This window comes from Nycticebus coucang, chromosome 3, assembly GCF_027406575.1.
Source record: "Nycticebus coucang isolate mNycCou1 chromosome 3, mNycCou1.pri, whole genome shotgun sequence".
Lineage (NCBI taxonomy): Eukaryota > Metazoa > Chordata > Mammalia > Primates > Lorisidae > Nycticebus > Nycticebus coucang.
In genome coordinates, this window is record NC_069782.1 from 46,903,281 (window position 1) to 46,927,155 (window position 23,875).

Genomic DNA, 23,875 nt, shown 5'->3' on the forward strand with positions numbered 1-23,875 from the left:
ATTGCTTTCACGTCTAGTGTGTACAAGGTGAAGCAGCCGACACGGACGACGTCACAACTGTGGACAGGAAAGTCCTCTTACAGCAGGGCTACGTGTACCCTTACGGTACTCAACAGAGTACAAGAAAATTGGATGCAGTAAGTTCTCGTCATTTCCACTTACTTGATAAGCTATTGAAATATTATTATTTTTCCTCTAAGATTTTATAGACTTATAACTGAATAAATAATTGCAACAATTGAATTTGGGTTGAAGGTAATATTCAATAATGTGAAAATCGAGTCCCTGTTTTTTTTATAAATGATTGATTTGCATTTGGTATATGTTCTGTGAAAAAATTGTCTTGAATCTTTGAGGGTTCATAAAAATTTAGTTTTATACTGTTTAAAATCGGATGTGAGGGTGATCTGGCTGCAACATCTGTCACCCCATCGATCTCTAGGGTTGATCCAGCTGATCTGGCTGGCAAGGTGAGTGTCATCTTGCTCCCATGGGGCTCCATGTGTGTCCCCCGCAAAGCTGTGCTCTGCCCAAGGGGGTGACCTTGCTTGGTAGAAGAGGACCCTTCGTTATTAAGGGTGTAGCTGTGCTCCTCTGTGCAGACCCCAAAACAAGCTTGTAGATGTTAATTGGCTGTGATGCCATTTAGGCTAGTGGGCTTGTTTGCCACTGTTCCCTCCTGCAAAAAGTAGCCTGCTTATTTTTTTGAAAGGCATCAGCTGCTAACACTAGAGAAATTCAGGCTAATTAAGGAAAAAGCTGGACACTAATTTTTTTTTCTTTTAAGGAAAAGTAAAGAAAAACTTCAAATATTCAATATCAACTTCAGCTGATGTTTTTTACAAAATCAATTAGGTTGATGAGTATTGCTTAGACAAATAGATAATTATAAAATTTCCATAATGTTCTGGGCTAAGGGAACTTTGTTACTTGAAATTCACTGGCTACTTCTGACGCTCCTAGGTGATTACACATACCTGATATACTGTAACTGATTGATGGAATGTGAGCATGGTAGCTCACAGGTTGGGAAAACCCTAGTTTTGATAACTAAATAATAGCAAAGTGATGTTACATTATTATTATTATTGAGTGGAAATGCAATACACATTTTATTGGGGGTCACAATTATCCAGAATCTCTTATGTTCTAAATTGGCAGAAACATGTAATCAATCTATAAACTAGGTGGACTGATTTTTCTCTGGACATCCTAAGTTGCTAATTTGGATAGTTCTTTTATTAAAACCATATGCATATTTCCTTGTATGCCTAATATTATTTATATATTTATGACTAATAGAATGAGTATTAGCAGGGTTATCCTAAACATTAAAAAGATACTACATAAAGCAAACTAGTGTCACAAATAAGGCTTATTTTGATATATTCCTGAAGTTATATTTGAAATGGATGTTACCAATACTTAAAACCCTTCGGGTATTTTTCTCGATGTAATCCAGCGCCATCTCCAGGTTAGTGGGTGTCTGTTCTTTACCATTACACTGTTAGTGGCAATGTCTCCACATTTGTCCTCAAGTAAGTTTTACTTTGTTGCAGTAGCATCCATTTTTTTCCTCCCAAGGAGTAAGCTTTCAAGGCATATGAAATTACATCAATTTGTTTTAGAAATGTAGATGGAAACCTATTTAATTTTTAACTACTTAAATGAATGACCGAGGCAGTGAACCTGTAGTTTTTATATCCATCCCCTTTAGCTCCTTTGTCATGTCATTTTTCAGGGTTAACAGATCCTTGTGTCAGTGTGACTTCTGCTTCTAATCTGCTCTGTGCTTTACAGACCTCTGAATCAAAGTGCCTGAGGGTGGTTCTAACCTTTCTCACCAAGTATAAGATCCCGTAAGCTTCAGCACTCAGGTGGGCTTTCTGCCCGGGCTCCATGGCAGTCACTAAGCTCCCATCTTGGCCTTGCTCTGGGATTCCCATCTCTGCTCTGGCGGGCTGGTGGATATTTTCTGCTTATAATTACCATGTTTTAGTCAGTGTGCACAGTCTCAATTACCCTTAGATGTTATATTTTCAGTTTTTCAGGGAAACATGGTGATACTTGATATCACTAGTACATGAGGTAAACTACTAGTCCAAGGTAGTAATATACTTTGCTTTCCCTATAAGTTCACAATTAAAAAAAAATTTTTTAATGTGGTTTTAAATTTATTGCTCCATAAAAGCCTTATGAAGTGGCATGCGCTTAGAGAGCAACGGAAGATTTATTAAATGACAAATTTTATATGGGACATATTTGCATGTGTAAACTATGCATCTTAAATTTCTACCAAATCAAAACCCTAAATTCAGTGTAGCTAACATTTAAATCAGCGGTTCTCAGCCTATGCTTCGGGACCCACAGGAACTGTATTAAAGGGTCGCGGCATTTGGAAGGTTAAGAACCACTGATTTAAATAATTGTGCTAAACTTTTCCAGGTCTCTTACAAGTTTTTACTTTTTGTTTTTCTGATACGCTTTTAGACATTCTTAGTTGATAGTTTGTGTCAGTTTTAAATAAAACTTTCTCCCGAAAGTTACAAAGTCATAATTTAAACAACATGATCTTTCTTGATGCCATTTATTGGTGTGATCATTCTAAAAATAGAACAAGTTTTATTTTGACTTCTTACTTTTTAAAGCTCTTTTCATTTTCTCCTCAAAAGAAACATTTTTGTCATTATAGTTTCGTGATAATCTAATTGGAAGTGAGTAATTCCTAATCTTTCAGCTTGATATGAAAGTATTTTTACCTAAGAAGTAGTAAAAATGCTTTCAGATGAGTTAAAAAAGCAAAAAAAAAAAAAAAATACTATGAAGACATTTTAATCACCAGTAAATTGAGAAAAGGTGATTAGGTGTTATTGATGCATTATATACAAAGGAGAAATCATTCTCCTGGTATAAGAGGAGTTTTTGTATTGTTTTGCTTTTAGTATAAGGTTGAATGATTCAAACTCAGTTTTGGCCTCTTCTGCTGTGAACAGTTTTAGAGAAAACTCACTTTGTGTCAGCATTGGTATTCTGCTTAGAGCAGGTGAAGATGCCTTTCGTAGAACATTTTTGCAGGGAAGAAGAAAGGGGAAGGGTGTCGTTCATACTCTTCCTCCTATAATATGATTTTATAAAATGCAAAGGCAGATCATTAAAATGTCTGATTATTTCTACCAAACTTTAAGTGTGTCACTTTTTAGGAAATGAAGGATGTTATAGATTAAATAATTGGAAGTTAAATTTGTTAATGAGGGCAAGTAATCTATATTTGAGAAGGAAATTAGAGATTTTTAATTTATGTTTTATGACTTTTGCATTAACTATTGCTTTGTTATGCTTTATGGACAATAACATTGTCTTTATTTTCAGGAAATTGTGGCTGCAGAGAAGAAAAAGCAGGCAGTTGCAGAGCAAGTGATGATAGACCACTTATCGAGGTGAGAACTGGTAACTAGTAATACAGATCTATTCAGATAGTCTTCATTAAATTTGTTTTTTATGAATGACACCCATGTAATATAATATCAATAACAACTTAATGGACATTTGAAAAATAATACACATAAATTGAAATAAAATATTTTAATTTTAATTTCTTGCTTCCTAATGGTCTGTGTGCATCTTTGGGGCACTGGGCAGTCTCTCAAATGCTAGAATCATTTCCATTACTATCAGCCTTACTTTCCATTCTACATTGATTTCACACATTTTCTTTTTATTACAACAACTGTAGAAAACCCAGCTTTGAAAAGATGTAACATCACCACAGAGGCATAGCTATCTTGTTGAAACTGTGAGCGACCTTGGACTAGTAGTTTACCTAGTGTAGACAAGTGATGTCAGGTGTCACCATGCTTCCCTCAAAATCTGAAACCTTCTGGTACAAATATCTTTGTTATAATGTGATTTTTGGTCTTCTGGATATATACCTAATAGAGGAATTATAGGATTGAATGGCAGGTCTATTTTTACATCTTTTAAGTATTCTCCAAACATCTTTCCAAAAAGGACCATATTAGTTTGCATTCCCACATTGTAGCACAAGAATATGGGGAAAGGGCCAAGGGAGGGGAGGGTAATTGGTGGGACTACACTTATGGTGCATCTTGGAAGGGTACAGGTGAAACTTACTAAATGCAGAATATAAATGTCTGAACACAATAACTAAGAAAATGCCATGAAGGCTATGTTAACCAGTTCAATGAAAAGATTTCAAATTGTATATAAAACCAGCACATTGTACCCCATGATTGCATTAATGTACACAGCTATGATTTAATAACAAACAAACAAACAAAAAAACCTGAAACCATCCCACAGAGCCCCTGTGAGTTCACTGTAGTACCCCAGGGTGCCTTGGCGAAATCTGAGAACTGTGAGACTGTCAAGGATTTTAAACCCCCTGGGAAAACTAGATAATGTTTTAGCATGCACAACACCAGTTTATATGATAATATGGAAATATAATAGGGTGTCAGAAGAAAGGCTGGAATGGTCTAAAACATCAAGGAAAAATTAAGAAGTTTAACTATGAAAATGATTAGGTGACAGAGAGAAAGAATGATACCCTACATGGCATATTTTTCAAGTAAATTCTTTGAAACAAATAACTCTCTTGAGAGTCTCCCAAGTATCTCCTTCCATTATCTCTCGAACTTATCTGTGTCTTCACCTCCAGCATGCCAACAGCACTGTCCTCCATAACTGGTGATTTCTGCCTTGCTGGACCTGTGTGATTTCTCAGTTCTCATTTCCTTGACTCATGGGCGACCTCTGGGTTAGCTGAAACTTTTCTTCTGTTGGAAACCCTTGTCTTTTCTCGGCGCGGCGCCCTGCACACCGCACTTGCCTGTCTGTCTCCTGGCTCCGCTTCTCAGTCTCCCCAGCCTTTAAACGTAGGAGCCCCAAAGGGCTCAATTCTGGGACCTTTTCTGTATTTGTTTTCTAAGCCATCTCATCCTGTATTATGCCTTGAAAACCCTCTGTATCCTAAGATTTCAATTTTGCTTTTCTCAGTCCGAGTTTCTGAAAGTTCATTGCCCTCTTTTCCCTGATGACCAAATCATCTTTAATTTTCTTCCATGGCATCTTCATTCTTCAAGTTATTTAGGCCCCAAATCCTGGTGATTACTTTGATTCTTTCTCCCAAATCCTATATCCAGGTTGTCAGCAAATACTGTTTTACATCCTACCATCAAAATGAATTTTCTCCTTCTGCTGTCCCCATCCTGTCCAAGCCAGTATCTTCTGTCTCCTGGATCATTTTAGTCTCTTCTAACTGTGTCTTTGTGGTCTGTGTTTGCCTTGTATTGGTTTATTTTCAACCCAGCACCAAGTCAGCTATTTAACAGGCAAGCTAGATCAACCATTCAGTAATTTCCCATCCCAATCATACTAAAACCTCTAAGATCCATGTGTTGGTTCTAGGATACCACAAACTTAGTAGCTTAAAAAATCATCCATTTTGCTCATGAGTCTCGTTATTACACCAAATTTGGCTTCACTTCCCTAGTTCTGCAAAGTCAGACACTGAAGCTGAGAACTGCAATGGGGAAAAAAAGGCATATTATTGTGTGGTTTCCAAGCAGGAAATATGGACAGCTAACACTTAAGACTGGAACTCTCTGATGGCTTACAAGTATGGATTTTTTTTAAATTAAATAATAGCTGTGTACATTAATGAATTTATGGGGTACAATGTGCTGGTTTTATTATATACAATTTGAAATACTTTCATCAAAATGGTTAGCAAGCAAAGGTTTTTAAAGACGGGTACATGTCAGTAAGGCAGAAGTTGCAGGCAAAATTGTACATCAGTAGGTGGAAGTTCTTTATTGATTTTGCTCCAAAAAAGGGAGCTATCTTCAAGTGGGGACTTACAGGTCATAGGTGGATTTAGAGATTCTTTGAAGGGAGAAAAAGTAATGGTAAGGTGGGTGTGGCTCTCTCCAGCCCCTCAGGGTAGTGGGAGTTCATTGTTCTGTTCCCTCTTAATCTTTTTCATCTGATGGGGATTCTGAAAAACAACTGAAGAACAGATTTTAAGATGTTACCTTTTATAGGGAACTAAAACACCTCTTGCCTCTGGCTTGCTTTGAGGACTGTTGTTATTATCTTCTTGCTAATCAGGTTGCTCATTCACTTTTCAAGGCTAGCTTGGGGCCCAGAATTTTCCATGAAAGGACTTACAGCTTTTTCTCATTTTCCAAGCTTGGAGGTGGGGGTGGCATAGTGAAGTGTCCTTTTTCTGTCCAAGTTTCAGGTTAGCTGTCCACTGTAGGCTTGGTCGTATCCTCCTCTTTTATTTGACTAGTTGTATATGAGCAAATGAGAGAGTCTCAGTAAACTTAGACCTTAAGAAATCTTCCGTGTTTCCATTTGCCCTTTAGTGCTTCTGCCATTCTGAGGGAAGAATACTACTTAGCTAGCCCACTAGTCTCCTCCTTTCCTTCCTCCCTCTCTCTCTCCCTCCCTTTCTTTCTTTCTTTCTTTTTTTTTTTTTTTTTTCCCCCAGAGTCTCTTTTGTCACCTAGAGGGCTGTGGCATCATCATAGCTCACAGGAACCTCAAACTCCTGGGCTTAACCTCATCCTCCTGCCTCAGCCTCCTGACTAGCGGCAACTATAAGTGCCTGCCACGATGCCAGGCTAATTTTTCTACTTTTATTGGAGAGAGGCTCTTACTCTTGCTCAGGCTGGTCTTGAACTCCTGAGCTCAAGGGATTCTCCTGCCTCGACCTCCCAGAGTGTTAAGATTACAGATGTGAGCCGCTGTGCCCAGCCAAGCCCATTTGTTTTAAGACAAAGTTGCTTAGAGAAATGCAGCTGGTCTACTTAGCTGAGACCATCCCCAGCTAAACCACACTTGCATGATCAGTTCAACTGAGATTAGCAGAGCCGTGCAGCTGTCAGAGCAAGTCAAATGCCCAAGCTCAAAGCCGAGGGGTGAGAAAGAGTAAGTCCACAGCAAGGAGATGGATCTGGGATGCTGGACAGTTGGGGCAGTAATACCGTCCGTCCAAGCCCATGATTGGACCTTGTGTCTCGCCCTGTCTGCTCTTCTCTTATCTATCTGGTCCAGCCATTTGGCTTGTTCCCTGCTCTGGAACATAGGAGCAGGTTCCACTCCTGTCCCAGGCACTTTACCTTTATTTCCCCCTCTGCTTGGAATGCTTTCTTCCCAGAAATTTACATGGCAGCGTATGCATTTCACCTCTATCTTTATTTAGAAATCAAGTTGGCCACCAAGTAACAAATTTATACCCTCTTCCTTAAAACTTCATAGTTTCTTACAACTTCATTTTTTCTCCACAGGGATGTGTAATTTACCTCATATTTTTCTGCATTTGTCGTGACAGTGGTCTGTCTGCCTCTTTACAATGTGACCTTCTTGAGAGCAGGGCTCTTAGGCAGTTTGTTTGTTGTTGCGTTCCCATTGCCTGCCATAGTCGCTGCATAGTAAATACTTACTGAATGGGCAAATGAATGAGTGAACTGGAAAAGAAGACTTTAACTGTGACTAACTCACTCGCTTTTCTTCTTGATGTCTTGATCTGTGCCTCTGCCAAATTAGCATTAAGATTTCTTATAACTCTAACATGCTGTGTGTGTATATTTAACATAGAACTTCTAGATAAAGTGCGAGAATAGAATAGGTGCCATTTTTTTCGTGAATGCCAGCCTTTTTCATTTGGGAAATGTAAAAAATGTCTTAATGCTCATCTTCAAAAGAAGATTTGGTTCATAACTTGGCACAAAGATGAACGGAATCGATACTATATAGTAGAAATACCTGAAGATTTTTCTGAATGTTCCAACAATGGAAATTACTCAATAAATTTATAAATCCTTCTATTCCCAAATTACTTTTTCACCTTCATGTTTTTTTGACAACTCATGATACCTTTGTAAAAAATGTAGACTCATTTATTCTTTTATCCTGTCCAATCAATCATCGTAGTCATTGAGACCTGGTGTTTTGTCAGGCAAGTAGGAAAAAACCCAGGGAGCACAAGATTGTTAAGGAGTGTAAAAGTTTATATTTTAATGAATCATGGAATCCAAGCTGGGTAAAGAAAAAAGTGAGGGTATGGGGATAACCTGTCTTCCCTCTCTTAAAATAATATTAATGATAACAATAACAAATGCAAACCACAATGTGACCCCCACATTCCTCAGATCATTAGTTTAATCTCATCTACCACGTGGGGGTGTGTAAAGTCCTTCTATCTGACGACCTCAAATCCAATTGGTTTCAGAGCTCTGCCAGTGTTTCTTGAATTTGTTATCTTTTTATGTTGTTTTGTAGTTTTGCAGTACATGTGATAATTTAATGCATTCATATAATTCGTAAAGATTAAATCAGTGTACTTGAGAGATACCTATCGCCTTAAAAATTTGTCTTTACAGTACAAACATTCAAATTATTCTCTTCTAGATGTGTTTAAATGTACCATAGATTATTGTTAGCTATAATCACCCCATGATCTGTCAAACACTAGGTCTTATTTCTTCTCTCAAATCTTGTTTATACCAGCTTGATACAGACACTCACTGTCTCCTTTCTAGCCTCTTGTGATGCCACCTGCTAGGCTTTCATGCCTCTGTATTTATTTATATTTAGTAGAATAGGGGGTAAAAGGGCAACCAGAGGCAGAGCCTCTGCTGTTGGACCTTCTGTAATGCTTGCTAGATAATAGGCATGTTCCTACAGTGTTAGCTAATTTATTTACTATCATAACAGCTCTTTGAAGGAGGTACCATTATTATGTCTTTTATAAATGAAGAAATTCTGGCCTAGAGCTAAGCGAGTACATGAGGCCATGCAGCTGAGTGTTGTCAGAGGTGGGATTCACCCCAGGCAGTCTAGTCTGGCATCTGTGATCACCCTGGGCTTGCTGATCTGTGCCTGGGGCCTCGTGCACTTTGTTTCTCTGCTTGTGGTGGCCTTCCTCCTTCTCTGGCTGGGACTTCTAATCACCTTTTAAGAGTCAGTGCAAATGTCTCTTCTTTTCTACATTTTGTCTTCCCGGACAGAAGTCATCTGTCTCTATGTTTGTTTCTATTGTGGTATTTATTACTTTATATTCAAAATTTACTTTGCCTTTGTTCTCCCCCCTTATGTTATCAGAAACCCACGCAGTGTCTATTGTTTAAAGAAAAGCAAGAGAAAGACATATAACTCTTAGTTCCCTCCAAAGTTTCAATTTAGTTTTAGATAATGCTTATGGAAAAAGAGAAGAATATTCACTTTTTATAACCAATATTATTAAGGATTAAATTTATTCATATTCGATAAAAACATATTGACAGTAGTGTCAATTTGCATTTGGGATACGACTCTTTCAAACTGCTTATAAGTATGCAAATGCTTTATCAGATTTAATTGCAGACTTTCTATTTTCCCGTCTAGGGCTGTAATCAGTGATCCAGAACAAAATATAACCATTGAGAAGAAAGAAAGTGCTTGTGCCCTTCCAGATTCAAAGATCTCCCCTCCTCGATGTAGGAAAAGGACGCTGCATGAAACAAAGTAAGCAGACTTTAATCACATAAAATGCGGGTGCACTATGTTATAGAAGCATTTTTAAAATGTACGTCTGCATGTAACTGAAAAGCTTTTGTGTTTTTGCTTTTCTTAATACATAAAGAGAAATGGAACTTTTGGAGTTCAGTTTCCCAGTTCTGCTGTTGTAAAATATCGGGGGTAATATCCCATTCTGCTCTCTTTCCTCTCTAGGTTTTTCACTTGTAATTTGGAAAAAAAATTCACAACCTTCAGAGATAATATGTGTGAAATTTATAATATAGTAACTGAGACATTTGCATGTGTACAATATATATATGCTAAATCTTGTTTATATATTAAAAATAAGTATTACTTACATAGTTGTTGAGTTTATTTTTTTGCATTTTACTTTGTAACTTGTAAATTACATGGGTAGGTATGGACTTTTAGAGCCCTCTAAGGCAGTCCGCTGGAATTCCCGATCAACCTCATTGACAACAGACATCTAGCCTCAGCTTTAACAGACATAGAAAGTCTACTGGTACCTGTCGTAGCTCTTTTATATTTAATTATTACTACTTTCTGACCATTTTAATCTTTTTATCACATTCTTATTTTCTGAGAGCTTTTATAGATTTAAATATTTGAAGGCATCGTATTAGTTTCCTATTGCTGCTGTAACAACTACCACAAACTTAATATTTTAAAACACCACAAATTTATTCTTTTATAGTTCTGGAGCTCAGGAGCCTAAAATCAAGGTGTTGATAGTACTACTTTCCTTCTAGAAGTTTCAGGGGTGAATCCGTTTTCTTGCATTTTAAAGAAAAGCTTTTAAAAGTCTGTCTCCACTGCCTAGTTCATGGCTTCTTCCTCCATCTTTAAAGTTCGTGATGGCAGGCCAAGACTTTGCTGTACCACGTAACTCGGACACTCTTCTGCAGCTACCTCTCCCTCTGCTTTTCTCTAATAAAGGTATGAGTGAGCTGGCTTGCATCTGTGGTCCTAGTACTTTGATATGCCAAGGTAGGGGGCTCACCTGAGGACAGGAATTCAAAACTAGGCTGGGCAGCACAGTGAGACCCCATCTCTACAAAAAAATTAAAAAAGATTAGTTGGATGTGGTGGTGCACCCTGTGGCCCTGGGCCAGAGAGTAACACCCTGTCTCTCATAATAAATAAATAATCTTAAAAAATGTGTGAGTGCATTGAACCTACCTGGGTAATCCTGGTAATCTTCCCATTTTAAGATCTTTAACTTAATCACACACACCACATCCTTTTTACCATGTAAAGTAACAGGTTCACATGTTCCCAGGATTAGAATGTAGACAACTTTGGTGTGTGGGGGGCATCAATTATTTACCATACATCTAAACTTTCCTTTTTTAAAGTAAACTTTTATTATTATAGAATGAAACATGCATTCACAAAATATAAAAGTTTTAGGTATACAGAGTAGGGATTATCACATATTGAGCAATATCTATGTACCAAATTCCTAGATGGAGAACCAGAACATCACTAGCACCCGGCTCCTGCACGCTGCCTCCCCATCCCTATTCCTCTCCCTTGCCATCCAGGTTAACCCCTCTGTGCTGACGTGAAGTTGGAGATACCTGGTTATGAACTTTACATGAAAGAAGTCAGAGATTTAGGGCGGCACCTGTGGCTCAGTCGGTAAGCGGCTCAGTCGGTAAGCGGCTCAGTCGGTAAGGCGCCAGCCCCATATACCGAGGGTGGCGGGTTCAAACCTGGCCCCGGCTGAACTGCAACCAAAAAATAGCCGGGCGTTGTGGCGGGCGACTGTAGTCCCAGCTACTCTGGAGGCTGAGGCAAGAGAATCGCTTAAGCCCAGGAGTTGGAGGTTGCTGTGAGCTGTGTGAGGCCATGGCACTCTACCAAGGGCCATAAAGTGAGACTCTGTCTCTACAAAAAAAAAAAAAAAGAAGTCAGAGATTTAGACTGTCTGTGTCCGGCTTCTGTGTACTTATTACCTGTATGTACTGAAGACACACGACATGATGTTCCTAAATACATCCAGTGAGAATTGTCTGTCTTCTTTTACTCAACATTATCTTTGTGAATTTTTCCATTTTTTTTATTTGTAGTTGTCTTTTTTTCCTCCCTGTTGTACACTATTTCATTGTGTTTGTGTGTATGCACAACTTATTTATTCAGAGATGTTTATGGGCATTCAGCTATTTATGAATAAAGCTGCCATGAACTTTCTTCTGCATGCCTTATGGTGAACATATGTACTCATTTCTGCTGAGTATTTACTTGGGAGTAGAATTATTGGACCATTTAGTACACATATGTTCAACTTTAAAAGATACTGCCAAGTAGTTTTCCAAACTGGGTCACTGCAATTTGCCCTCCCACCAGTAGCAATCTGAGTGTTCTGGTTGTACCACATCTTTGTCAGGGCTTTGATATTACTTTTGTCATTTCAGTTCTTCCCATGGATGTGTATTGGTGATTTTAATTGCATCCACTGGAGACCAATGTAGTTGAGTACTTTATAGTGAAGTATAAAGTACTCTGTTGAGTTGTCTCTCTCATACTGATCATAGATGTTACTCTATATTCTGGACATGAGGTTTTTCCAGCTATATTTGTTGCACACATCTTTTCCCACTCTGTGGTCACCTCTTCATTCTCTTGATTATGTGTTTCTTAAAGAATAAAATTAGAAACTCGGGTTTCTAATTTTCATGTAGACCAGTTTATCAATTTTCCTCTATGGGGACAATGTTAATGTTCTTGGTATCTTTAAGAAATCTCTGTCTACTACAAAGTCATTTCCCCTCTCAGTTGTAATGCCTCGTGTATCCTATGTCAAGTTGTTGTGAGTACAGAGTTGGTTTCTAGACTTTTTCTTCAGTCTCATCTATTTTTTGGCATAGGTATTATCCTGTCTTTCTGGGGAGGCAGCTGCCTACTGGAGCACACATTCTGCCCTGTGCATCTGAGTTTTCCTGAGTCCCTACCCAATGGACATGAGTAGGTCAGTCTTTAATTCTAGCATTAAGGATCTAGCTTTTTGTTGCCATGAACTTAAATCATGATTTCTCACAGCTTCATCAAGAATAAAATTCATATTTTGGTCTTCAGTGTTCCTGATTCTTCTGTGTTTGCTAGGAACCTAGAATCATTTGTGCTATTTACTGGGCACCTAAAACCCAACATGGCATTTTGCATTTTATAATGTAAACGCGTATTTACTTCTTTTATCTTTTTATGCAGACTGTAGGGCCCTTGAAGCTATTACTTCCACTTAGCATTGTTAAACTGAATTCTGTTCATCACTGAAAAGTAATGTAAAGTAATGGTTAAGTGGAAGGTTTTTTTTTTTCTTTTTTGCAGTTTTTGGCCAGGACCAGGTTTGAACCCACCACCTCTGGTATATGGGGCCGGGGCCCTGCTCCTTCAGCCACAGGCACTGCCCAAGTGGAAGGCTTTTTTCAAACTTTGCCATTTCCTACTCCCATGGCTTCAGGCAATTTACTAATCTTTCTCTGAAATTTATGTGTAAAATGGGGTTAATAGTACTGACCTCAGGAAATGCAAGTGTCGAATAAACCAGCGCACATTAAAGTGATTTTAACAATGACTAGTGTCCAGGAAGTTCTCAATAATGGGAGCTGCTATGGAGCTGTTATTTTATCAGCATTTAGAATTGTTCCAGGAACATAGTGGACATTTAGTAAACACATCATTCCTGGTGGATTAAGTTGAATTGAGATGACTAAACTTTCATGGCTGTACTCGGTGTTCAAAAGCTCTCCTTTGGTTCACAGCCTCTTGTTTCTCATGCCCTGCTTTCTTTTGTAGACACCGAGGTTTTATAGTGGTATAGATCCCAAAGACCCACATACTCACATACTCCATTTACATTATTGCCATTTTGTTACACCTGCAGTCTTATTGGAGGAATGTATAAAATTATTTGGAAAGAAAAGGAAAGATGTATCATTGAATCTTCAAATCTCTTAATATAAAATAGATTATTGGTAGTAGGGAGCCAGACATTCTACTTGAGTTTTGCTTCATGTTGTTAGAATTTTAGGGCTGACAGCTTTTGTGAGATCAATCGGTAGTATCTGAAGTTCATAAAGTTTAAATAAACAATTAAACTTTATCCAGAACTTCTCTCCACTATTCTGATATCTTGGTAAGGAGTGTTTTTGTTTGGATATGGGGTCTCACTCCTGGAACCCAGCTGACTTGTGGAATTAGCAAGTTCAACTGAGACAAAGCTCAAATAGAAAGAGAAAGTGAGTAGAAACCAAAAGAAAAACAAGAGCAGTGCTGGCAGCATGTAAATTTACACAATCTTTAGTATAACAAAGAGAAAGTTTATTTAAGCATAGAGAAAGTCTAGTGCACTTCCAGAGAGGTGGAAATGGGCCTCTCTCGAGTAAGAAGGCACAAAGGCAGCGTAAAGGTGTACCATGCGAATATCCTCCTTCTCTCCCACTGACATTGCTTGTGTGACTCCTTCATTGGTCTCTCTACCTCCTCTCCAAGGAGGTCCTTTGTCCTTTCCTATTGGTCATTGATCACTTTGGTTATTTCACATCCATATACCTTTCCTCATTGGTGAACATTATCAATGCTGATCTAGCTGCTGATTTTATAATACTTGGGGTATTTGTGGGATGCAGTGTTCTACCATGGTTTGTTCAGCACATGCCTGGTCAGTTCAGTCAGCGTTCCCATCACGTTTCCACGGCCCCTCCAGACTTCCTTATGCAGCAGGTTGGGCTGTGCTCCCATCTCCCTGTGCTCCCTTTGTCCCTATTCAGTTTTCAGCTATCCATCACTGAAAACTGATAGTGGCTTAAACACTATATTGTTTTTCTTATATAATTAGCTGCCATTACTGGTTTTTGTTCAGTGGCTTAGTGATGTGACAGCTTTGGACTGGCTTCCCTGGATCTTTTTGGCCTTTCTGACATGGTGGCTGATGAGTGCCATGACCATTAGCATCATGTCCCTGCCAGCGCCACATCCCTGCCACATTCACAGGCAGGAACTCTTCCCATGCCACTTCCTTATTGGGACAAAAGAAATCTTTCCGGGAAGCCAATTTGCAGACTGGGTCCCTTCATCACCCTGAATTACAAGAGGCTAACAGCAAATTCTATGGTGGGAGGGAGGCAAAGGAGAAGAGGGTTAGAAATAGCTTTTATGTGGCCATGCTACACGCCAGTCACAGATGTGCCATCTGTTCAATATTTACTTTAATAGCCCTTTGATACTACAGATCCTGACATAAATATCATTCGTGTATTATAGACTCTGTTTCTTCTGTGTTTGCTACAATTAGCAATGTGGAAAAAAGAGTTGTGTCTTCTTTATCCAATCTGCACTGTTTTAAAATAAGCAGAAAGAGGGATGGAGGGAGGGGGGTGGGGCCTTGGTGTGTGTCACACTTTATGGGGGCAAGACATGATTGCAAGAGGGACTTTACCTAACAATTGCAATCAGTGTAACCTGGCTTATTGTACCCTCAATGAATCCCCAACAATAAAAATAAATAAACAAATAAAAATATATTCACATAACCATTTTTTTGTATGTTTATCATTTACATCAAATGTAATTATCTTTAAAAAATTATTGACAAAATATTTTTCTTAACAGGATAAGAACCCATTCTACGTTAACTGAAAATGTGCTTTCTCATAAAGTACAATTTGAGGGTAGGATCATATCAAGGTAATTGTGATTTTATTAAATATGTTAATCCTATGATTATAAACATGTATTTTCTTTCCAAATAGAAGTTATAATAAGATTATATAAATCTGTATCATTTAAATGAAAAAATGTGAATTTAGAAAAAAATATCTTTATGTAGTAGCCATTTACCTGTTATAAAAATATAGGAAATATGAACCTCTAAGAAAAACATTTTAATTAAAAGTTATTTATTTATTTATTTATTATTAAGTCATATGCACATAGATCATGAAAACATTTATGCGTATGTGGGGTACAATGTGTTGATTTTTTTTATACAATCTGACGTGGTTACATCAAACCAATCGACATAGTTTTTGCCTCATTTATTTGATTATTGTGTTGACAGATTTTGACTTGTACCCTTGCAATATGCTCCCTAGGTGTGGTCCTGCCTTTTACCCTCCCTATATCAAACCTCCCCCCACCCTTCCTTCCCACTCCATTTCTCTCCTTCATCCTGGGCTATAGTTGTGTTGTATCTTTCATAAAAAAGTATGAGTAAATATAAATTGGTTTCATAGAAGTACTGAGTACATTGGATACTTTTTCCTCCATTCTTGTGATGCTTTACTCAGGAGAATCTGTTCCAGGTCTCTCTATGTAAACATAAAAGAGGTAATGTCTCCATGTTTTTTTAAGGCTGCATAGTATTCCATGGTATACATGAACCAGAATTTATTTTTATTTATTTATTTTTATTACATCATAGCTGTGTACATTAATGCAGTCATGGGGTACAGTGTGCTGTTTTTATATACAATTTGAAGTATTTTCATCAAACTGATTAACATAGCCTTCTTGGCATTTTCTTAGTTATTGTGTTAAGACATTTATAGTCTACATTTAGTAAGTTTCACATGTACCCTTATGAGGTGCACCATAGGTGTGGTCCCGCCAATTACCCTCCCTCTACCCATCCTCCCCCCTCCCCTCTCAGAATTTATTAATCCTTTCATGGGTTGATGGGCACTTGGGCTTCTTCCATGAGTTGACTATTATGAATTGAGCTGCAATGAATAATCTGGTGCAAAATATCTTTTTTGCAAAGTGATTTTTGTTCTTTGGATATACTCCTAGTAAAGGAATTGCAGGATCCAATGGCAGGTCAATTTTTAGATGTCTGAGTGTTCTCCAAACTTCTTTCCTAAAGGAACATGTTAGTTTGCATTCCCACCAGGAGTGCAGAAGGATTCCCTTTTTTCCACATCCATGCCAACATCTGCAGTTTCGGGATTTTGTTATGTGCGCTACTCTTATTGGAATTAGATGGTATCTCAAAGTGGTTTTGATTTGCATTTCTCTGATGATTAAAGATGATGAGCATTTTTTCATGTGTCTGTAGACCATACACCTGTTAATCAGTTTGATGAAAATACTTCAAATTGTATATAAAACCAGCACACTGTACCCCATGACTGCATTAATGTACACAGCTATGATGTAATAAAAATAAATAAATAAAAATAAATTCTGGTTCTGTTCAGGTCTCTTGCCCATAGTGAAGTGGGATCACTTGTTCTTTTCTTATTAATAAGTTTGAGTTCTCTGTGGATTCTGGTACTCTTACTGGATAAAAGACCAATACCATGCTGTATCAGCCCTTTGATGGAAACATAATCTGCAAATATTCTTTCCCATTCTGAGGGAAGTCTACTTGCTTTATTTAACTGTGTTCTTGGCAGTGCAGAAGCTTTTTAGTTTAATCAGATCCCAGTAATGTATTTTTGGTATTGCTTCAATTGCCCTGGGGGTCCTCCTCATAAAGTTTTGTCCCAGGCCAATTTCTTCAAGTGTTTCCCCTGCACTCTGTCCAAGAATCTGTATGGTTTCATGTCTTACGTTTAAGTCTTTTATCCAGTGAGAGTCAATTTTTTTTAGAGGTGAAAAGTGTGGGTCCAGGTTCAGTCTTCTACAAGTCACCAGCCAATTCACCCAGCACCATTTGTTAAATAGGGTGTCTTTCCCCAAATTTAAGTTTTTGATAGGCTTATCGAAGCTCAAATGATGATAAGTGTCTAGATTCATCTCTTGGTTCTCAATTCTGTGCCATACACCTATCTCTCTATTTTTGTGCCAGTACCATGATGTTTTGATCGCTATATATTTATAGTATAGTCTGTAGTCTGGTAGCTTGATTCCACCTGATTTATTTTTATTTCTGAGTAATGTCTTGGCTATTTGAGTTTTTTCCTGTTTCCATATAAAATGAAGTACTAGTTTTTCCAGATCTTTAAAGTATGACAGAGGTGCTTTTATGGGGATTGCTTTAAATATGTAGATTGCTTTGAGTAGTATGGGCTTTTTAACAATGTCAATTCTTCCCAGCCATGAGCATGGTATGTTTTTCCATTTGTTGACATCTTTGGCTATTTCTTTTCTCAGAGTTACACAGTTCTCTTTACAGAGATTTTTCACGTCCTTTGTTAGGTACACTCCCAGATATTTCATTTTCCTTGGCACTAGTGTAAAGGAAATAGCGTCCATGACTGTTTTTTCAGCTTGACTATTGTTATATATGACTGCTACTGATTTATGAGTATTGATTTTGTAGCCCGAGACAATGCTGTATTCCTTGATTACTTCTAAGAGTTTTGTGCTTGAGTCTCTGGGATTTTCCAGGTATACGATCATATCATCTGCAAAAAGTGAAAGTTCGTTCTCCTTTGAACCTATATGGATATCCTTGATTGCCTTATCTTGTCTAATTGCAATGGCTAAGACTTCCATTACAATGTTAAAAATCAGTGGAGATAGTGGGCAACCTTGCCTGGTTCCTGATCTGAGTGGAAATGATTTCAATTTAACTCTATTCAATACGATACTGGCTGTAGGTTTGCTATAGATGGCCTCTATCAGTTTAAGAAATGTCCCTTCTATATCTATTTTCTTAAGTGTTCTGATCATAAAAGGATGCTGGATATTATCAAAAGCTTTTTCTGCATCAATTGAGAGAATCATATGGCCTTTGTTTTTTAATTTGTTTATGTGATGTATTATATTTATATATTTACATATATTGAACCAGCCTTGAGAGTCTGGGATAAAACCTAAACTTGGTCTTGGTGCATAATTTATTTGATGTGTTGCTGGATTCTGTTTGCTATCTTACTGAATATTTTTGCATCAGTATTCATTAGAGATATTGGTCTATAATTTTTTTTTCTTGTTAGGTCTTTTCTTGGTTTGGGGATCAAGGTGATGTTTGCGTCATAGAATGTGTTGGGAAGTATTCCTTCTTTTTCTATGTTTTGGAAAAGGTTAAGTAATATGGGTACTAGTTCCTCTTTAAAGGTTTGGTAGAATTCTGATGTGAAGCCATCTGGTTCCAGGCTTTTCTTTTTGGGAAGATTTTGTATAGTTGATGCTATTTCAGAACTTGATATAGGCCTGTTCAACATTTCGACTTCTTCCTGGCTAAGTCTAGGAAGATGGCATGCTTCCAAGTATTGGTGAATTTCCTTCAGATTTTCCTATTTCTGAGAATAGAGTTTTTTGTAATATTAATTATTTTTTAATTTCTGCAAAGTCTGTGGTTATCGTGTCATTTCTGATTGATGAAATTAGAGATTTTATTCTTTTATTTTTGGTTAGGTTAGCCAAAGGTCTATCTATTTTATTGACCTTTTCAAAAAAACAACTTTTGAATTCATTGATCTGTTGTATAATTCTTTTATTTTTAATTTCATTTAATTCTGCTCTAATTTTGGTTATTTCTTTTCTTCTGTTGGGTTTGGGATTGGATTGTTCTTTCTTTTCCAGTTGCTTGAACTGTCCCGTTAAGTTGTTGATTTCCTCTTTCTGCTATCTTGAGGAAGGCTTGCAATGCTATAAATTTCCCTCTTAGGACTGCCTTTGCAGTATCCCAGAGGTTCTGGTAGTTCGTGTCTTCATTATCATTTTGATCCAAAGATTTGGTAATTTCTTTCTTTCTTTTTTTTTTTTTTTTTTTTTTGTAGAGACAGAGTCTCACTCTACTGCCCTTGGGTAGAGTGCCGTGGCGTCACATGGCTCACAGCAACCTCTAACTCTCGGGCTTATGCGATTCTCTTGCCTCAGCCTCCCGAGTAGCTGGGACTACAGGCGCCCGCCACAATGCCTGGCTATTTTTTTTTTTTTGTTGCAGTTTTGGCCGGGGCCGGGTTTGAACCCGCCACCCTCGGCATATGGGGCCGGCGCCCTACTCACTGAGCCACAGGCGCCGCCCCGGTAATTTCTTTCTTAATCTCATCTATGACCTAGCTATCATTTAGCATAAGATTATTTAGTTTCCATGTCTTTGTGTGAGTTTGCAGATTCCTTTTGTTACTGAGTTCAACTTTTATTCCATGACAGTCTGAGAAGATACAAGGAATAATTTCAATTTTTTAAAATTTGCTGAGGTTAGCCTTGCGACCTAAGATGTGATCAATTATGGAGGATGTTCCATGCGCTGATGAGAAGAATGTGTATTCAGTTTTGTTAGGATGAAATGTTCTGTATATATCTGTTAAATTCAATTGTTGAATGGTTATGTTTAAGTCTAAAATTTATTTGCTTAGTTTCTTATTGGAGGATCTATCCAACATAGCCAAAGGAGTGTTAAAATCTCTGACTATTATGGTGCTGGAGGAAATCAAGTTGCTCATTTCAGGTAGAGTCTCTCTTATAAATTGAGGAGCTTTCTGGTTGGGTGCGTAAATATTAATAATTGAAATCTCATCATGTTGAGTGTTTCCCTTAACAAATATGAAGTGACCATCCTTATCTTTCCTTACTTTTGTTGGTTTAAAGCCTTTTGTATCTGTGAATAAAATTGCAACACCTGCTTTTTTCTGATTGCCATTAACCTGAATTATAGATGACCATCCCTTCACCCTGAGTCTATATTTATCTTTTAAGGTAATATGAGATTCTTGTATTCAGCAGATATCTGGCCTGAGTTTTTGTACCCTGTCAGCCAACCTGTGCCTCTTTAGAGGGCAGTTTCAGCCATTCACATTAATTGAGAGTAGTGATGAGCCTGGTATTATTTTGGGTGTCAAATTTTTTGAAATTCCAGTGGACATTTTTAATCCTTTTGCCACTGCGGACGTTGGGTTTTGATCAAAATTTTCTGAGTGAGTTTACTTTGGTGATAAAGCATTGTGGTGGTCGTTATGGAGGATGGGTCTGAGAATATCCTAGAGAGCTGGTTTAATTATGGCAAATTTCTTCAGCATGTGAATATCATTAAAGTATTTAATTTCTCCATCATAAATGAAACTCAGTTTACCTGGATACAGGATCCTGGGTTGAAAATTGTTTTGTTTTAGGAGGTTGATGGTAGATGACCATCCCCTTCTAGCTTGGAAGGTTTCAGCTGAGAGATCTGCAGACAGCAAGTGTATTTCTCCCTCACCCACCTCACCTTTACCACTGCTGTTCTGCAGCTCTGATATCCCCATAGGGCAAGGTCTGGTTCCCTCTGGCAGACCACAGAGTTGGAGCAGTGACTCTCCAAATTTAGATCCCACTAGGATCGCTCTATTAATGCTGATGTTGGGTGGAAGCTGTCTCCACTTGGGTTCATGCACCTCAGCTGTTCCTAAGTTTCCACCTGTTGCACAGAGACCCAAGCCTCTGCCTGCTGCTGAGATACACTTTCTCAGAGCCAGGCCAGACAACTTTCCCTCTGTGTCTTTCTGCATTGTTACCGGATACACAGATACAGTGTAGCTGCGCTGCCTCTGTCTATGCAATGCCAAGACCTAGCTAAGAAATGTGGACATTCTGGTCTCTGTAGGGGTTGAACTTCTATACCACCAGGCAAGAGGGGAAGGGTAGATTGGAAGTTCAAGGTGGCAGGGAAAATATTTGTTCAAACTACCTGCCAGACAAGGGAATTCCTAGGCTCACAGCAGGGACTCACTGGAGAAGGAGTCCCAGCTTCCAGCAAGTCACTCCAGTGGGGTGGGAGAAGAGAACCTCAGTTCACCACTCACTAGAAGAGATCCCACAGCAAGCAAGCAACTCTCTTGGGAGAGGGGACGGACACATGTCCTCTTTGAGATGAGTTCTGTACCTGAAATTTGTTTTCTTGGAGTTGCAGCTTGCCTCGGCAGAGATGTGCAATTATCTATCTCTTCTCTCAGCTTGGCTCCCACCCTTTGGCTTTGTTGGGTTCTTTCTGGCCGTTATCTCTCCGTCTGGACTGGAGCTTCTGTTGAAAGCTGGCTTCAGTCAGCCATCATTCCCATACCCCCTTGTTCTTATTGAATCTAAAAACTGGAGTTAGGGAAAACAGCCAACTCAAGGATTTAGCAAAACACAAAACACATTGAAACAAAATGAGAAAATAAACAAAAAAGCTACCAGACACAAGCACAAAGATACACAATCAGAAACAAATAAACAAACAAAATAATAATAATATATAATCATAAAAAAAGAAAAAAAACCTCTAATAGCCTGATGTAAGCACTCTCAGCAACCATAAGAAGTGAAGAAGAGGAAGAGAAAAAAGAAAAAAAATAGTATTAATAATTAAAAAAACCCAGTAACTTCTATAAGAAAAGGATAAAATGCAAAAGAGCAAAAAGAATGAGCAAAGAAAAAAGAGAAGAAAACAAAACAAAACAAAGGCCCCAACAACAAAAATATTATTCTTATGTACATATATATATAAACATACCACACTATATGAATGCCATAGGGATCAACTTTTGTAGGAATATATTTATGTTGCAATATACTTTCTGGACACCAAGTGTCTCTGTGAGTGGTTCTCAGACTTATACCTGATTCATGATTTACACTATTATTTTGGTGGTTGCCTGGTTACCTGCTTGGCACTTAGACACAGCCGAGTTGTTGATTCCACCGATTTCGAAAAGAATCTTCACAGGCAGGTTTCACATTTTCTCCCTACAACAGTTCCCATTAAGTGTGGAGTATCCTGGACCTGCTTTGGGTGCAGGATGGCTTGCCTACAGGTGAGACTCAAATCGCCACACCTGGCCCATGTGAAAAGGTGCCTGTGGTAGTTGCCATTTCCAAAATTTCAAAATACGTCTGCTTCCTGACCAACCACCCAGCCCTGGTGTGCCGCTGTAGACAGCACCTAGACAGCACCCCTATCTGACCACCAAATTCCACTCAGGAGTCCACACTTCACCAATTTTTCCACACAACACTTAATTTCCCCCAGGAACTGGGAATTGTAATCTTCCGTGGGGGAGGGGCTGGTTACCACTGACTTTGCTCACCGCTTCTGCAGAAGCCCACAGGGATTTTTCTGGCAGTCTCTGCAGCTCCAGATTACACTTTAAGTCCAGCAATCCACCACTTCGCGGCACACCCTGAACTGCCTGTCTACACCAATGTTCCCCACTGGGAGTGATCTGGCCCACTCACTCTCACCTGTTGTTCCGGGGGAGCTGAGCTAAATGTCTATCCCATCCACCATCATGCTTTGCCTCCTAGAACCTGGAACTGTTGATTTCACCCATCTCAAAAAGTCTTCACAGGCAGGTTTCACAAAGTGAAATTGGGGGGTATCCTAGACCAGTTTTGGGTGCAGGATGGCTGCCAGCAGGTGAGCCTCAAATTGTCACACCTGGCCCATGGGAAAAGGTGCCTGTGGCAGTCGCCATTTACAAAACTTCAAAATGTGTCTGCTTCCTAAGCAGGATCCTTTCCCCGTGATTGTCTATCCCTCCAAATGGCACCCCTTTCTGGCCACCAAATTCTGCTCAGGAGTCCACACTTCACCAATCTTTCCACACAACACCTAGTTTCCCAATGAACTGGGAATTGTAGTCCTCTGTCAGGGAGGGGCTGGCTGCCACCTCAGCAGCAGCACAGAAATGTTTCTGGCAGACTCCGCAGCTCCAGATTACATTTCAAGTCCAGCAATCAACCACTTCGCTGCACACCCCGACTGCCTGTCTACACTAATATTCCACGCTGGGAAAGATCTAGCCCACTCACTTTCACGTGTTGTTCCCAGAGAGCTGAGCTAAACATCTATCCCATCCACCTTCATGCTCCACCTCTAAAAGTTATTTAAAAATAATTTCTAAAATCTGTTCTAGAAAGAAGCTTAGATATGAATTTTGTTTTATTTATTTTATTTAGACAGAGTTTCACTATGTCACCCTTGGTAGAGTGCCATGGTGTCACAGCTCACGTCAACCTCAAACTCTTGGGCTTAAGCAATTCTCTTGGCTCAGCCTCCCAAGCAGCTGGGACTACAGGTGCCCGCCACAATGCCCGGCATCTTTTTTGTTGCAGTTGTCATTGTTGTTCAGTTGGCCTGGGCTGGGTTAGAACCTGCCAGCCTGGGTGTATGTGGCTGGCACCATAACCACTGTGCTACAGACACCTAATTTTTACTTCTTTTAATCAATTAAATTTCTTTTTTTTTTTGAGATGGAATCTCACACTGCTGACCAGGTTAGAGTGCCGTGACATTAGCCTACCTCACAGTAACCTCAAACTCTTGGGTTCATGCGATCCTCCTGCCTCAGCCTCAGCATACTGAGTGACTGGGACTACAGGCACATATTAACATGCCCAGCTAATTTTTCTGTTTTTAGTAGAGATGGGGTCTTGCGCTTGCTTAGTCTGATCTCTAGCTCCTATGCTCATGCTGTCC

General features: G+C 38.8%; 1 protein-coding gene across 6 annotated transcripts in view; it reads left to right on the forward strand.

Annotated features, from left to right (window-relative positions):
• Nucleotides 1-23,875, forward strand: part of CAPS2 (calcyphosine 2) — a 111,614-nt gene that overhangs the window by 66,718 nt on the left and 21,021 nt on the right. For all 6 annotated transcript variants that reach the window (XM_053586058.1, XM_053586061.1, XM_053586056.1 and 3 more), the window contains 4 exons: nucleotides 18-137; nucleotides 3,370-3,437; nucleotides 9,412-9,531; nucleotides 15,160-15,234. In XM_053586058.1, the coding sequence (XP_053442033.1) occupies nucleotides 18-137; nucleotides 3,370-3,437; nucleotides 9,412-9,531; nucleotides 15,160-15,234 (383 nt within the window). The remainder of the gene's footprint in view (nucleotides 1-17; nucleotides 138-3,369; nucleotides 3,438-9,411; nucleotides 9,532-15,159; nucleotides 15,235-23,875) is intronic.